The sequence below is a fragment of the Geotrypetes seraphini genome, chromosome 15, assembly GCF_902459505.1.
Source record: "Geotrypetes seraphini chromosome 15, aGeoSer1.1, whole genome shotgun sequence".
Classification (NCBI taxonomy): Eukaryota; Metazoa; Chordata; class Amphibia; order Gymnophiona; family Dermophiidae; genus Geotrypetes; species Geotrypetes seraphini.
The window spans coordinates 15,196,606-15,214,187 of NC_047098.1; the positions used below are offsets into that span (position 1 = coordinate 15,196,606).

A 17,582-nucleotide genomic window follows, 5' to 3' on the forward strand; every position below is an offset into this window, starting at 1 on the left:
TAATGGTTGAGAATAGTTTTCTCCCGGAATTGGTGGCTGTAGAACAGAGGTGTCCAACCTCAGCCCTCACCAGGTCAGGTTGTCAGGATTTCCCAAATGAATATGCACGAGATCTATTTGCATCCAATGGAAGCAGTGCATTCAAATAGATCTCATTCAAATCTACTTGGAAAATCCTGAAAACCCGACTGGATTGTGGTCCTCAAGGACCGATGTTGGACAACCCTGCTCTAGAAAAAAAAGAAAGCTGCTAATAACATATCAAAAGATCCCTAGTCCCTACAAGACCAAATATTGCTTTTAATACCTTCTGTTTAATTTTTGTTACTCCTTTTGTCCATTTAAGTTGAACCTCATTCTTTGGTTAGGGAAAAAAAAAGACTTGAACTAGCATTGTCCAACCTGCTGAAAACAGGTAGTTGGCAAAGGTGAAAAGCAATCAACTGAGTACACAAAGTAAAGGGCATTTGCCCCTCCAGGTAGCTTCTGAAATTCTTTATGGGAGGTAGAATAGTATTTGTTAGTATTGCCATTAGTGAATATGGATTACCCCCTGCAGAAACAAACTTCCTTTTGGTGGAAATGAAGCACACAAGTATGTTTATGGGTCTGCATGAGTGTAGACCTTTTTTTTTTCTTCTTCTTTTTTTTCTTTTTAAGTCTACTTGCCTTAAAGTGGGACTTTTGAGTTGTGTGCTAGAATAAAGATGGAGGTATCAGGGCCACCAGTCAGAAAGCGAAGGCTGAGTGGTAGTGTATACCTCCTACATTATGTAAATGCTTGTCATACACTTAAAAGATACAGAAGTCACTTTGAAATCAGTATACTGTAAGTAAATATTACCTAAAAAGTATCTACACAATCCTTAAATCAATTCCTAATATTTCAAACATGTCCACTCCAGTGTATAAGACAATAATTTATTCTGCGTGCTGTCTTTCCCTTATCTTTGCATATTGTTACTCGCTGACTGTCCAGCTCTCTTCATTGTAAACTATTGTATTTATTGCCTCATTTTTAAGATTCTGCATTTTGTATTTCTTTTATCTCTGCATATTGTATTTCTTTTATCTCTGCATATTGTAATTCGCTGACTGTCCAGCCCTCTTCAATGTAAACCGCCTAGAAGTCTCACGACTATGGCGGTATAAAAGAATAAAGTTATTATTATTATTTTTATTATTAAAAGGCATTTTACCTACATGATGGACTGTCTGAAAATTGTACCTTAAAATTCTTTTGTTCTACAGTTCATGGACTTTTCACCACTTTGGGGAGGTGTTCCAGAAGGCATATTTAGTTCAAGAGAGGATAAGTGTGCATGTAAATCTCATTTTCGGTGTTACGCAAATGCTTTTTGTCAAGTAAATTTCTCTCTGTAGAAAAAAAATTTAAAGTGACTCTCTTATTTTTTATCAATGGCAATTTTCAAAGAAAAAAATCCTTGGCATCCTTACCAGTTTGGTTCAGATCTTGTGGGCTATGTCCATCAGCCAGCAGATAGAGACAGAGACCAAGGAGCCCTTTATAAGGTCTCTGCCCTTATAAAAGCACACTGTGGCATATTTCTCTGCCTCCAGCAGATGGTAATGGGTAAAACATGCAACTTCTAGACTACTCTTTGAGGGGAACTTCCTAGTTCAGTTGAAGAACTGGTAACCACTTCAGGAAAGGTATGTTCCATTCTCTTTTAGGAAAATTTAAAAAGAATTTTGTCTGAAGCTAGAGGATATTTGTTTTATTTTAGGTAGGCAGTATATAAACATCAAAGTTATCTAAGCGGTTTACAATCGGGTACTCAAGCATTTTTCCCTGTCTGTCCCAGTGGACTCACAATCTATCTAAGGTACTTGGGGCAAAGGGGGGTGGATTAAGTGACTTGCCCAGAGTCACAAGGAGCAGCGTGGGATTTGAACCCACAACCTCAGGGTGCTGAGGCTGTTGCTCTAACCACGAAACCACTCCTTCCTGAGAATTTGAGAACCCTACCCTCTTTCTCTTCTATTAACAAAAGCAAAGAAATCTGAGAGAGAGCTTTTCCTATTTTCAAAGGCTGCCTATATAAAAATAATAGTGTTTATTCATCTTATCTACAGAAGAAAGGGGAAGTACCCTTTCACTACTGCTTTGCTCTTAGAAATACTGATGACCTCGGGTTGCATAGTGCCCTTATAAGGGCAGAACTCATGGGCCTTTGGTTGCTGTCTCCATCTGCTGGCTGGACTAAAAGAAAGAAAATTAACAAGTAACCACAACATCTCCTTATCGTAACACATGTAATGTTGTTGTTTTGAGAATTAGTGCAAAGACAGCAGGTTAAAAAAATATGAAATATTGTCCCATTACAAATAATTTGGAATTTCCCTCCATCATTTACCTTGTAATTTTTCCTTATTTGGTTAATGAAAGAGAATTATATGAAAAAGAGTGATCTTTTAACAGGAGGTCAAAACAAAAACTTCACTATGGTGCAACAAGAATGAATAAATGTTTAGTAAGAATATGCCTCTGCTGTAGTAAGAGGATTTTGTGTGTTTGTCGAGTTCACCAGGCATTCAGATGATGATCATAGATGACTAAGGTAAAGCAGGCTCTCACTCTTATGTCTCTCATGCTGTTGTGATAAGTTTCTGAAAGGAACAAGATCTTTACTTAATGCTAGCATTTGATGCCATTACTGAATTTTTATCTAAACAGCTTTCTGTCTGTTAGGTTATCTCTTCTCCTGTTTGTTCAGGTTTACTTAATTCATAATTTCATGATCATCTTGTCCTTGATTCCATTCTACATTTTGGAATTGCAGGTAGTAGAGATAGCCAGCTTGACCGAGCACTTGTTGACCGAGTGTGACAAAAAAGATACATTTGGAAAATGTCAGTTTTGCAGTGAGGCTATCCCAAAGGAAGAACTGACGGAACATGTTAAGGCCAAAACTTGCAATCGTAAGTATACTAGAATAAAGTGGGCATCTTGTTTTTGATCGGCACAATTCAGTTTTGATATGCCGGTAGAGTTTCCACCTCACCCTGATCAACCTGGAGAAATTACTCTAGGTCAGGGATCTCAAAGTCCCTCCTTGAGGGCCACAATCCAGTTGGGTTTTCAGGATTTCCCCAATGAATATGCATTGAAAGCAGTGCATGCACATAGATCTCATGCATATTCATTGGGGAAATCCTAAAAACCCGACTGGATTGCGGCCCTCCAGGAGGGACTTTGAGACCCCTGCTCTAGGTCATTATTTTGCCCTATTGCATGCCTGGAGATGTTGTCTCTACTTTTGACAGGGAAATCAGATACTACAAGCTCATATATACGGTGGAGCAGAACATGGACTCAGTAAGACAGGTTGATCTGGGGGGAAGGGGGGGAGTGTGTGGTGCAGTGGTTAGAGCCACAGCCTCAGCACCCTGAGGTTGTGGGTTCAAATCCCACACTGTTCCTTGTGACCCTGGGCAAGTCACTTAATCCCCCATTGCCCCAGGTACATTAGATATGGTGTGAGCCTGTCAGGACAGATAGGGAAAATGCTGGAGTACCTGTCTGTACACCGCTTAGGTTCTAAGTGGTATATAAATACTAAAAAATAAAAATTATTACACTGTAGTTTGGGTTTTGAGAGGAGTGTGGGTTTGGTTGGTTTATCTGGGATATACCTGCCAGAGATGTTAATCAGTGTGTATATCAGGGCTGTGGAGTCGACTCCGACTCCTCAGTTTCTAGTACCCACGACTCTAACTCCAGGTTCCCAAAATTGTCTCCGACTCACAGCTCTGGTGTATATGCATTCCTTTAAACAGAACTCTATACAGTAGTTGGGGAACCTGAGAGTTTAAAACAAATGCACATGGAGAACTGCATGACTGTAGTTCAGAACAGGTCCACCTTTTGTAGTGGGACTGTTGATACATGTGCTAGAATAAAGGCAGAGTTAACAGGGCCACTAGTCTCAGAGCAGAGACTAAGCGGTAGTATATACCTCCCACATTATTTATATATATTTACATGGGGTTGGAAGGGAGATTAAAGGGTTGGGGCCTAGAGAGGGGAGATAACCTTGGCTATGGGTTGGGGGGTGGAGAGGGAGGGAAGGATGAGAAGTGCAGAGACCTGCAAGGGGCTGGAAGGGAGAGAAGCTACATTTTGCGGCTATTTGTAAAACTTGGGTCAAACATTTTGGATAAATTGTCACTTTGCTGTAAAAAGGTTGCTGACCCCTTGTTCTCCTGATAACTTGTGTATTCAAGTTTGAATGAAGACATGGTAGGAATAAAGTTATTCCAACAGTCCAACTTGTGAACTTAATTTTATGCAGCAGCTGTCTCACTGAAAATTAATTTTATAGATATATGTTATCCAGTAGCCCTCTCACCTATTGATGAAGCTGTGAGGGTCTGGAAATTAGTACAAAACAGAATAAGGATTTGTTTTCTTCTTATTTAGCTGCCAAACCTGAAAAAGTTGCAAATCGTTGTCCTCTGTGCCATGAGAACTTCACACCTGGAGAGGAGGTAAGAAGAAAGAATTGGCCTGAGGTGTCCCATGGTCAATTATTGTGGCTCATATTCACCAAAAATAGGCGTCCGTTGGCTACCTTTGATAAATGTCCATCTGTCTACTACTGTGACATTTACAGATGTAAAACTACCCATCTTACAAACACTTTTCTTCTTTTATATACACTTTTACACGTTTTTCACTTGTCTGTTAGTGTCTAGATCAGACATGGGCAACTCCGGTCCTCGAGGGCCGGAATCCAAGGATTTCCCCAGTGAATATGTATTGAAAGCAGTGCATGCAAATAGATCTCATGCATATTCATTGGGGAAATTCTGAAAACCCGATTGGATTCCAGCCCTCGAGGACCGTAGTTGCCCATGTCTGGTCTAGATTCATCCGCTCTCTTCTTCATCCCATCTCAAAGTTCACCTTCTTTCTTTTTCATATGCTTTCTGATTTTTAAAATATGTCTTCAAATATATTTTACTTGGTTCATCTATGGTTATAAAACCTTAGATGAAATGTATATGCATGCATGTATCTGTTAGTCTTGCTTTAACAAGATTACTGGCATTTCTGCTGCTAGTATTTCGACGAGTCTAAGATGAAGAAGTAAGTTTGATCATGTTTCCCCACTTCTGTCCAAACTTCACTGGCTCCCAGTAATTTCTAGGGTTCATTTTAAATGCGCCTGCCTAGCTTTTAAGATCCGACACGGTATCCCCCCTCCCCTAATCCCACTATCTTGGAACTCCTCGAGTCCTGACACCACCAGGCCCACCCCAAAACTTAAACTATCCTTCCCCTCGCTAAAAGGTATCCTCTATGTGGGAAAATCTCTCTCCTTCAGAATCACAGGGCTTTGGAATAATCTTTCTGCCCCACTACGGAATCAGGGCTCCTTCCAATTATTCCGTAAGTACCTGAAAACTAGGCTTTTCACCAAAATGTGATGCTTTCCCCCCCGTACTCAACCTCCAAACCCATTATGTTATTTTCCTATATTAAGCTCTTGTAAACTGTGCCGAGCTCTATAATTATGGAGAGGATGTGGTATATAAACTTAAAGTTTAGTTTAGTTAGTGTGCCAAAGGATATCATTTTGATTATAGTTTAGTTAACACCAATTCTAAATTTGCATTAGTTTCCCAAAATGTTCTTTCTTGCTTTTTCAAAGAAAGGTACTTCCCAACAGGACAGTTTTTCTGGCCAGTGTATCAATTTGAGCAAAGAGGTGTAGCTCTGCAAGATTCCAGTTTAACTTCCCTTTATCCCAGGACAAGCAGGCAGCTATTCTTGACTGATGGGTGACGGCACCGACGGAGCCCCGGTACGGACACTTTTAGAGTGATTGCACTCTAAGAACTTGGAAAGTTCTGGATACCGCACCGCGCATGCGCGAGTGCCTTCCCGCCCGACCCCGGTGCGCGGTCCCTCAGTTTTCTAGTTTCCGCGGAGCTAAGAAGACGCGTTCACTTCAACGGCCGTTGAAGAGATTTTTTCACGCCTTCCCGCTCGCGTAAACCCCCCTTTTTATAATATAGTTTTCTTTATTTCTTTATTTCTTTTCTTATTTTCTTAAAATAAAATAAAAATAATAATTTTTTCTCCTCTTTTTCGATTCGGCCCGGCGGGGCCTGTTGCCACGATCGAAGCCTCGGCTTTCGATTTGGCAGAGGCTGTTTTCCCGTTCATGCCCCCTCAGCCCGGTTTTAAAAAGTGCCAGCGGTGCGCTAGACCAATTTCGCTGACAGACCCCCATAACTGGTGTCTGCAGTGTCTTGGTCCTGACCATCGAGCATCTTCTTGCTCCCGCTGTGCAACTTTAAAAAAGAGGACCCTCAAAAACCGCCAAATCCAGCAGCGGATCCTTTTCGGTGCCGAGATGTCCAACTCCGCAACTCCGGCACCGACATCTGTTCCACAGTCGGCACCGACTTCGTCGATACCGCGTGATTCGACGCCGGTATCGCATCCCACAGGTAAGCCGGCTAAGAAGCCTTCCCCGTTGGAGCGTCCTCCGGTCTCTACAGCAGTGAGCCCAATCCTGCCGACCTCGAGGCGCCCACGGAAGCGCTCCGCTCCGATCGAAGTTAGTCCCTCGACATCGGGCTCTTCTTCGGAGTGTCGAGCGGCACCCAAGGCACCGCAGAAGAAAAAAGCGGTGCCGGTGCCATCCTTGGACGAGCGCATCGCCGCCGTTCTGCAGGTTCAGCTTAAGGATCAACTTCAAAAGCTGTTTCCTGCTCTCTTGACCCCGAACCTTCCAGTTCCAGTTCGGTCGGAGCCTCCGGTACCGATAGAGGAACGCCCTCTCTTATCGGCATCCAATTTATCGGTACCGGCACTTACCACATCGTCATCGATGCCGGTTCTAGCTCCTGAACCTAGGTCTCAACACCAGGCGGTACAGACCACGGTACCGATACATCAGGTTGCATCGCCTGGTACCGTCTCTATGAGATCGGGCAAATCTACACATAAATCCCGACACGTAGAGCCCTCCACACCTGAGTCTCGACACCACTCTCAGGTTAGAGACCCTGATTTGTGGGGAGATTCAGAAGAGCCCTTCCTATCTGAAGGAGAATGCTCTTCCGATGAGGAGGAACACCTGGTGGCAGACCCTCCTTCTAAACAGGATTCCACCTCTTTTACCTCCTTTTTGAAGGAGATGTGTGAATCCCTGTCAATTCCCTTGGAGGCTGAATCCAAGAAGTCCAAAGCATTCCTTGATGCTCTGGATTTTGACCAGCCTCCAAGGGAATTCCTTAAACTTCCTCTCCATGATATTTTACGAGAGACATTTTATAAAAACCTTGAAACTCCCCTGACTGTGCCAGGAGCTCCTCGTAAGCTGGACTCTCTATACAGGGTAATCCCCATTCCTGGGTTTGACAAGCCCCAGCTCCCACATGAATCTCTTTTGGTAGAGTCTACATTAAAGAAATCAACGGGGGCTAATGTGTATGCTTCAGTCCCTCCTGGCAGAGAAGGGAAATCTATGGACAAATTTGGCAAACGGCTTTATCAAAATGCCATGTTGGCCAATAGATCAGGAAACTATGCTTTTCATTTTTCTTTTTATTTAAAGCATTTGGTCCAGCAGTTGTCTTCATTTGAACAATTCCTTCCTGATCGTAGAAAACCTTCTTTTCATTCCTGTGCTTCCTCTCTCCTTCAGTTGAGGAAATTTCTTGTCAGGTCAATTTATGACACCTTCGAATTGACTTCTAGAGCCACGGCTATGTCAGTGGCTATGCGCAGGTTGGCATGGCTCAGGGTCTCAGAGCTAGAGGTGAACCACCAAGACCGTCTAGCAAATGCTCCTTGTCTGGGGGATGAGCTGTTTGGAGAATCCATGGATTCAACAACACAAAAACTGTCGGCTCATGAAACCAGATGGGATACTCTTTTAAAGAATAAAAAGAAGACTCCCCCTGCTAGACCGTTTCGCCAACAATCGGCATACCAACGCCGATTTGCTGCTCGGCCTTTACCTCAGCATTCCCAACAACCTAGGCGTCAGCGACAGCAGCAACAACGTCAACCACATAGGCAAAATCAGCAACAACAGGTGAAACCTCCTCCACCTCAAAAGTCTACTCAACCCTTTTGACGTGTTTCTCCAGAACATAGCCATTTTGCCTCCATCAGTTCAACTTCCCCTACCCATTGGAGGCCGTCTCACTTATTATCTCAGCCGTTGGGAGAACATAACATCCGATCAATGGGTTCTCAACATCATCCGCCACGGCTACTCTCTCAACTTCCAAACACTTCCATCTCAAAGTCTACCAAGAGAGTCTGCTTTGAACACTCCCCAGGCTTCTCTCCTTATTCAAGAGGTTCAATCTCTTCTTCTTCTAAACGCTATCGAAGAGGTTCCTCTGGACCAGAAGGGGCAGGGGTTTTACTCCCGTTATTTTCTGGTTCCAAAGAAGACAGGAGATCTCAGACCCATCTTAGATCTTCGAGATCTCAACAAATGTCTGGTCAAGGAAAAATTCAAGATGCTCTCTCTGGCCACTCTTTACCCTCTTCTCAATCAAGACGACTGGCTATGTTCCCTCGACCTCAAAGAGGCATACACTCATATTCCAATCCATCTAGCCTCCAGGCAATACCTCCGCTTCATGATCAACAACTGTCATTACCAGTACAAAGTTCTCCCCTTCGGTCTTGCCTCATCTCCACGAGTATTCACCAAGTGTCTAATTGTGGTAGCTGCTTACCTACGCTCCCATCACCTTCAGGTGTTTCCTTACCTGGACGATTGGTTGATAAAGGCCGACTCATCTCAAACAGTTCTCCTGGCCACCAATCAAACCATCTTGTTCTTACAGCTTCTGGGGTTCGAGATCAATTTTCCCAAATCTCATCTACTCCCCACTCAGCGACTTCAATTCATTGGAGCGGTGCTGGACACAGTCCTCATGAGAGCATTCCTACCGTCCAACCGTCTTCAAACTCTCCAATCTCTGTGTCAGCAGGTACTTCCACGACGTTCCATCTCTGCCAAACAAATGATGATACTCTTGGGTCACATGGCATCCACAGTCCATGTCACCCCCCTCGCACGTCTTCACCTGCGCATTCCTCAGTGGACCCTTGCTACCCAGTGGTCACAAGCGACGGATCCTTGCTCACGGCACATATCTGTGACATCATCTCTTCGTCAGTCTCTACAATGGTGGTTGATATCCTCAAATCTCTCCAGAGGTCTTCTATTCCATCTACCTCCTCATCAACTGATCATCACCACAGATGCCTCCCCTTATGCCTGGGGAGCTCATTTGAACGAATTCCAAACTCAAGGTCTTTGGACAGTGCAGGAAATGACACATCACATCAATTTCCTAGAACTCAGAGCGATGTTTTATGCCCTCAAGGCTTTCCAACATCTTCTCTATCCTCAGGTCCTTCTGTTGTGCACAGACAATCAAGTGGCCATGTACTACATCAACAAACAGGGTGGGACAGGCTCTCGCCTCTTGTGCCAGGAAGCCCAGAAGATTTGGACTTGGGCCACAGATCACCATCTCTTTCTGAAAGCGATTTACATTCAGGGAGAGCAGAATTACTTAGCGGACAAGCTGAGCAGAATTCTCCAACCTCACGAATGGACACTCGATCCCTTAACTCTTCAGTCCATCTTTGCTCAGTGGGGCACTCCTCAGATCGACCTTTTCGCAGCTCCTCAAAATTACCAGCTGCCTCTCTTCTGCTCCAGACTATACACTCCTCACCGTCTGGCAGCGGATGCATTTCTCCTCGATTGGTCCAATCTATTCCTGTATGCCTTTCCTCCGCTGCCTCTCATGTTACGAACATTGTTCAAGCTCAAGAGGGAAGGAGCCACCATGATTCTGATTGCCCCACGGTGGCCCAGACAGCATTGGTTCTCCCTTCTACTTCAACTCAGTTCCAGGGAACCTTTTCTGCTTCCACTGTTTCCTTCTCTGCTTACGCAACAACAGGAGACTCTTCTACATCCCAACCTCCAGTCTCTGCACCTGACAGCTTGGTATCTCTCGGGCTGACTTCACAGGATTCTCTTCTATCTCAGCCCGTTCGTTCTATTCTGGATGCTTCCAGGAAACCAGCCACTCTGCAATGTTACCATCAAAAGTGGACACGGTTTTCATCCTGGTGTCTTCTTCATCATCATGATCCCACGTCCCTTGCAGTGGAGACCCTTTTGGACTATCTACTTTCTTTGTCTAACTCTGGTCTCAAAACTACCTCCATCAGAGTCCATCTCAGTGCTATTGCTGCATTTCATGAGCCCATCCAGGGAAAACTCCTTTCAGCTCATCCCCTAGTCTCTAGATTCATGCGAGGTCTTTTTAATGTGAAACCACCTCTAAAAGCTCCTCCTGTGGTCTGGGATCTTAATGTGGTTCTCTCTGCTTTGATGAAGCCTCCTTTTGAACCCTTAGCTACTGCCGCTTTCAAGTTTCTCACTTGGAAGGTACTTTTCCTCATAGCTATCACCTCTGCCAGGAGGGTCAGTGAGCTCCAGGCACTGGTTTCTGACCCACCTTTTACAGTCTTTCATCACGATAAGGTGGTTATGCGTACACATCCAAAGTTTCTCCCAAAGGTTGTCTCTGAATTCCATCTCAACCAATCTATTGTACTGCCTGTTTTCTTTCCAAGACCTCACACTCACTCTGGTGAACAGGCTCTTCATACTTTGGACTGTAAGAGGGCTTTAGCTTACTATTTAGACCGTACTAAACCCCACAGATCTTCGCCCCAACTTTTCTTATCTTTTGATCCTAATAAGTTGGGACGCCCTGTTTCTAAACGTACGCTATCTAATTGGCTCGCAGCGTGCATTTCATTCTGCTACTCTCAATCCGGACTGGCACTGGAAGGTTCTGTCACGGCCCATAGAGTTAGAGCTATGGCAGCATCTGTAGCTTTCCTCCGCTCCACGCCTATTGAGGAAATCTGCAAAGCTGCTACTTGGTCCTCAGTTCACACTTTTACATCACATTATTGTCTGGATACATTCTCCAGACGGGATGGTCACTTCGGCCAATCTGTTTTGCAAAATTTGTTTTCCTAATGGCCAACCTTCCCACCATCCCTCCTTTTGTTAGCTTGGAGGTCACCCATCAGTCAAGAATAGCTGCCTGCTTGTCCTGGGATAAAGCACAGTTACTTACCGTAACAGGTGTTATCCAGGGACAGCAGGCAGATATTCTTGCGTCCCACCCACCTCCCCGGGTTGGCTTCTTAGCTGGCTTATACTAACTGAGGGACCGCGCGCCGGGGTCGGGCGGGAAGGCACTCGCGCATGCGCGGTGCGGTATCCAGAACTTTCCAAGTTCTTAGAGTGCAATCACTCTAAAAGTGTCCGTACCGGGGCTCCGTCGGTGCCGTCACCCATCAGTCAAGAATATCTGCCTGCTGTCCCTGGATAACACCTGTTACGGTAAGTAACTGTGCTTTCTGGTGCGCACCCTGTTTTGAGCAAATACATAACCATTTAATGTTTATGCAGAGAGAATGGTGATGCGAGTTATCTCGTACCTCACTGTGTACTCTGATAGCAGAAGATAATAGAGAACTATTACAGCTTCTGGCATTGAAGCAAATAGTGCTGGTATAACCATGATCTAGAGTTTGAAAAAGGAACCCCTGATTACCCCATTAACCCCCTATTACACAACCAGAGTGTTGAACAAACCTGTGGGGCACATAGTGGTCCCTTTTCTATCAAGTCATGCTGTTTAGAAGGGTACATATCTCGATTTCATATATCTTATCTCCTGGATTCTATAGATGGTTCTGAAATTTTGACGCATATCCAAGATGTACACACACAAAAGCCCCCCAAAGTAACATAGTAAATGACAGCAGATAAAGATCTGAACGGTCTGCCAGTAAGTTATACCCAAAGATGGTTAACCATCAATTAATTGATCTTAATTATTAAAGTTAATTGTTACTAATTTGGGTTTGCACACACGTCTGCCTGCAGACTGTTCCATAACACTGGGCGCCAATATCCCGCAGCTTGCAACTCAGAAGGGGGTGTGATCAGGGGCATGCCAAAAGTTGCGCAGTGTTATAGAATAATGCCATTTAATTGCTGAAATGCCATAAGTTGGGCTCCTAGTTGACTGAAGTGGCTGTTGCCTTAATTTATGCATTCTAGCTTTTAACTTGGACCTGGAATTAGTGGTGAGAAAGTCTAGAGAACTCTAGTGTTGCAATAGGAAGAGGGACTAAGAAGATTTGATTACTCTTGCAATCACACCCATTATTTCTGTGCTAGTGTAACAGTGTTATGTGATGTTTTGCTGTTAGGCCTGGAAGTTTCACCTTATGGGAAAAGATGGCTGCAAGATGAACTTGCGAAGGACAGCAGCCCTTCAGAGAACTCAACCACTTCAGCATGGTATGGTATTTGCACAAAAAAATAGCACACTTGTTTCTACCCTCTAAGTAGGAGACATTACCTAGAAACAAGTTTATTGATTCAAAGAAAAGAAGCTGCCTTAGAAAGACCCATGGCAGCGACATAGTCCCTCAAACTGAATATGGCTAAAACTGAGCTCCTTATCTTTCCACCTAAACTCACCTCCCCACTCTCACTGTTCTCTATTTCTGTGGATAACACTCTCCTCCCTGTCTCATCAGCTTGCAACTTCGGGGTGATCTTTGACGCCTCTCTCCTTCACTGCTCAGATCCGACAAACCACTAAAACCTGTCATTTCCTCTATAATATCAAAATCCGACCTCTCCTCTCTGAACACACTACCAAAACCCTTAGCTCTCATCATCTCACACTTAGACTACTGGAACGTACTTCTCTCGAGCCTCCCACGCATCTGTCTCTCACCCCTTCAATTTGTTCAAAATGCTGCTGCATGACTCGTATTCCATGAGAGCTGCTATTCTCACATTACCTCTCTCCTCAGGTCACTTCATTGGCTCCCCATCCATTTCCAAATACAGCTCAAACTCCTTACTGACTTACAAGTGCATTCACTCTGTATCCTCACAATATCTCTCCTCACTTATCTCTTCCTATGCTCCCCTCATGAGCTCTGTTCATTGGGTAAGTCTCTATAAAATTGTATTAACTAAAAATTATAAAAAAAAGGTTTTGCTGTTTTAGAATATGTCCAATTTTATTGCTACAGGTTTGTTGTCTCCCAGTAATATATGTATTGTCTAAGCTATGATACGTACCTTAATTTCTTTCATGACCGACTGTAGATGCATATCGCATAGATTAGAATTGTAAATAGATCGTGGAGGAAACATGATCAATAATGTAATAATTTTCTGTACTTTCTAGATAACTATTTAGAAAATCAGAACACTTTCGTAGTAGTTTCCTTATCATCCAGCTAGACCAGTTCACACCAGTGGGTTTATCTCACAGGAGATAGCGATAGAGAATAAAACAGACCTGTTTCCAGTGATGTCACTGGTGTAACAGGAGGTGCAGCCTGGGGCTAGGCTGGTGTTGCCTTTTTTATTTGTTAATTTTTCAACCTGACTTCTCCAGACCCAAGCCATGGCTGGTGTCTGGGTTTGGGGAAGTTGGGTTGGAAAATTAACAAAAAAGGCAACACCAGCTTAGTTCCAGGGTGCACCTCATGTTATCCTAGCAAGATCACTAGAACTGTCTGTTTTTTTTCTTTACCTCCATTGGGGATATATAACCCACTGGTGTATACTGGTCCAACAGGACTCAAGGAAAGGAAACCAACAGGTAAGAATAAATTTCACCTTTTGCTATTTCCCACCAAAAGTAAAATATCAAATTTGAAGGAGGGAATTTATTTTTACCAATTTTGTTCTGGTTTTTATTTTTAATCCCCTCCTCACAGGTAAAACAGGGGGACTGACTGTGCCTAAGCCGGGTTTTACTGGCTCAAAGATGCGAACCCCAGCCTCAGGAAGTAAAATTCCTGCTCCACGAACTGGGATGGGTAAAACCACAGGCAAGACCCAGCCAACCCGATGACAGGAACCAGTGAAGCTTTTTCTCTCTCTTCCTGAATGCATAGCAGCATTAAGACAGCGTGGCGGATAATTTTAATGCTTTGTTGCAGTGAACTGTTGTTTTCATACAAACTTTTTACAAGCTTCTGCACCTAGCAGTTGCTTTTAGCTATTAATTATTCTATAGCTCTGGATTCTGCTCTTAAATCATTTTTATTTTCTGTGGTGCCTGCTCTATCAAAAAATATGCAGAGATTCCTTATTGGGAGAACGATGCCTTTTTCATTTTCTTCCCTTAGGTCAGTGAATCGAACTATTTTGCTGCATACACCATAATTTAAATTAAGCTAGCACTTTAAACCACGGTTTTATTGCATTACAAACAAACATGCAGCCATACATAGACCTGGTAACACATTTTCTGTACAGCATAAATTTGGCTTAAGCCTGCTCATTTTATATTTTGTATGTTGCATCCAGATTATTCTTCCGTTACCTTAGTGGTACGGTACTTTAGGAAATGTATACAGCAGACTTTACAAGACTATAACAATTCTTCAATCAAAGTTTGCTCCTCAGATAAAAATAAATCTAAGTTTGAGTTGGTGGAAAGTGATGACAGTTCTAAAAATCGAAGTTTTCATAAATGGTCAGAGCAAACACAGATGAATGGTAACTTTATCAGATTTGTCTCCCTTTAAATTTTTGTTATGATTTACCTTGACACCAAATGCTTCTGTGCCTCTTGTACTGATAATGCAGTTTCCATAGTAACACTATAGGACTGATCTGCTGAGCACTCCAATATACCCATAGACTCTGAAAATTGTAATTAAACAATCATTTACAGTTATCCTTTCTTTGCATGGAAAGGGCTTCTTCCTACTTAAGAGGATTTTCTTGACAAGGTACTAAGAAATTGTGCAAAAATTACAGTTATGCCTCTGTGGGATTACTTGCTTCCAGGCTAGATTCATGCTGACTCCTCACAGCAGACAAGTCAGTCCACTTAATTACTGGTCCAGAAGGAACAAATACTCCAGAATTTAATACAAGGCTATTATAAACAAAAAAATATGAGGAACACTAGAGAGTAAAAAGAATATTCAGGAAATAAGCACAAGCGTAAAGAGGGAAGTATTTGTGTCTTGATTACTTCTTTGCTTTTCCAGTGGTCTTCCCAATGTTTTGTTTTGTTAAGTAAATTTTTATCTTTCTGCTAGGATGTAATTTATTACAGCTTTGTAAGATGCTCTTAACACTGTAAAGCTGGTCTCCCAAATATGAGAAAAGCTATGTGGATCTTAGAGAAAAAAAAGAGAACCGGAGCCTCTTGTACTGAAAAAAGATCCTCGGGAGACTCACAGATGGTTCTGGTATCTGTTTTCACAGCAACCCACCAAGGGACTGGGCATAGCCACAAGCTGCTGGCAATTGAATAAGGATTGCTGTGTTGAGAGACAAGGAACAAAAATGACTTTAAGCAAGTTAAGCAGATCAAAGGAAACCATTCTGAATGTAGAAGGTATTCTAGCCGGGAACTGTGTAAATGCATGTGATTGAACTGGGCACAGAAACTATCAGTGACTAAGAACCTAATGTGCCTACTATAGTGCTGTCAGCTAATATACAGAGCTCCGTTTCAGTGCTGCTCAAAAGAAGTTGGGCCATCCATTTCAAGCATTTTCAGATTAGCCAAGATGGGACAGGCCACCTCCATGCCTGCTGGTCTACTTCAACAAACCCCCACTCTCCATTGCTGTTAAGCACCATTAATTTCCTGTCCTTCGGCAATAACCTGGTCAGAGACCATGAGGACAGCAGCAGTGGACAAGTAACAACATTCCCACCCTGCAACATTGACTTAGCTGGAGCAGCGCGATTACTTTACAATTTTTCAACATTTTGGAAGGAAAATCTCATTCTACAACTAGGCCCCAGCTTAGAAATATTAATGATGTTTATCCACAGGTATTTAGAAATTAAATATCTTCTATTTTTGTTTTTAATAGCAATTTAAATGGCATCCTTTAAAATGTTAAGATAGTTGAGGTTTTTTTGATTCATTACAGCTGAATGTTGATATTTATTCATATATTTCATGCACTTGTTATATATGAGAGTCCTGCAAAATACCCCTGTTATTCAAAGGGCTCAAGTGCCATCTCCTTATTAACAAAATATGTGTTTTTTTTTCCCTTTTAAAGATGGGCATTACATGATGCAGTTGCAATATCTTATCTGAGAGAGGTTTTTTGTTTTTATTTAATATAAGGCATATTAATTTTTAAGTGTTTTCTTTGTGTTTTACCTGTATTGTAGACATAAGGGAAGAAATTATATATCTGGCACCTAAAAAAACACTCTTCTCTAAGCATTGCTTAGTTAGGCACGGTTTATAGAACAGCACTTATGCCCAGGAATTGGGCCATGTTCAGTTACTCCACAGTAGAATATATATTTCGTTAGCTATCTTTCCAGGGGTATGTCATTACACTCTATCCCCCAGACAATCTCTTATTTTTTTAGATCCTTAGTTGGCTGTTCAGGGCTTATGTTCAAATAGCCACCATATGAGCCAGATTCATCATTGGATCGATTTTTCCAACTACCTTATTCTTGTTTATTATACTTGACCTTTATATGATTAAAAGCTACGTAATCTGTTTAGGGCTACTGCAAGGAGCGCCTCTCCCGACACGATCATGTTTCATTTATACTTCCTCAGGATTGAGGCTCCTCAGTGCTTGTCAGATGCTGCCAAGTTAAAACATGTTATACATACTATTGACAAGCACTGTGGAGCGAGGTAATAAAAAGAAGAAAATAGACGCTGTGATAGCAATAAAACAATTTAGAGCGCTGGAGGAGCCTCAGCCCGGAGGAAGTATAAATGAAACATGATAGTGTCGGGAGAGGCGCTCCTTGCAGTAGCCCTAAACCGATTACGTGGCTTTTAATCATACAAAGAGCAAGTATATTAAACAAGATTTAAGATAGTTGGAAAAATCGATCCAATGGCGAATGTGGCTTTCATATGGCGAATATAGGAACATAAGCCCCGAAGAGCCAACTGAGGATCTAAAAAAAGATAATGAGATTGTCTGGGGCAGGGGTAGGCAATTCTGGTCCTTGAGAGCCAGGTCAGGTTTTCAGGATATCCATAATGAATATGTATGAGATGGATTTGCATGCACTGCTCCTTGAGATGCAAATCTATCTCATGTATATTTATTGTGGATATCCTGAAAACCTGACCTGGCTCCGGCTCTCGAGGACTGGAATTGCATACCCCTGGTCTGGGGGATAGTGGTAAGATAGATATAATGATAGATAGATATAGTGCCCATTTGCACCAATGAAAACATGGCGCAAATGCCCGCTCCTAAAGTTAGTTGCAGATGCCCTTATTCTATAATTACATGTGTAATTTGAACCCCTGATCTGCCGATGAACTACTATTTATCCCAGGACAAGCAGGCAGCATATTCTTGACTGATGGGTGACGGCACCGACGGAGCCCCGGTACGGACAATTTTAGAGTGATTGCAATCACTCTAAAATTGTCCGTACCGGGGCTCCGTCGGTGCCGTCACCCATCAGTCA

General features: G+C 42.8%; 1 protein-coding gene and 2 non-coding genes across 9 annotated transcripts in view; all 3 read left to right on the forward strand.

Annotated features, from left to right (window-relative positions):
- The window catches only part of CEP104 (centrosomal protein 104), a 79,006-nt gene extending 62,399 nt beyond the window's left edge, over positions 1–16,607 (forward strand). For all 7 annotated transcript variants that reach the window (XM_033921823.1, XM_033921822.1, XM_033921826.1 and 4 more), the window contains 4 exons: positions 2,805–2,943; positions 4,445–4,512; positions 12,326–12,416; positions 13,862–16,607. In XM_033921823.1, the coding sequence (XP_033777714.1) occupies positions 2,805–2,943; positions 4,445–4,512; positions 12,326–12,416; positions 13,862–13,998 (435 nt within the window). In that variant the 3' untranslated portion in view covers positions 13,999–16,607. The remainder of the gene's footprint in view (positions 1–2,804; positions 2,944–4,444; positions 4,513–12,325; positions 12,417–13,861) is intronic.
- Positions 610–772, forward strand: LOC117349496. Its single transcript, XR_004537184.1, has one exon. It is a non-coding gene; the product is annotated as a small nucleolar RNA U109 (small nucleolar RNA).
- On the forward strand, positions 3,843–3,991 carry LOC117349495. The gene has a single exon (XR_004537183.1). It is a non-coding gene; the product is annotated as a small nucleolar RNA U109 (small nucleolar RNA).
- Positions 16,608–17,582: the final 975 nt, after the last annotated feature.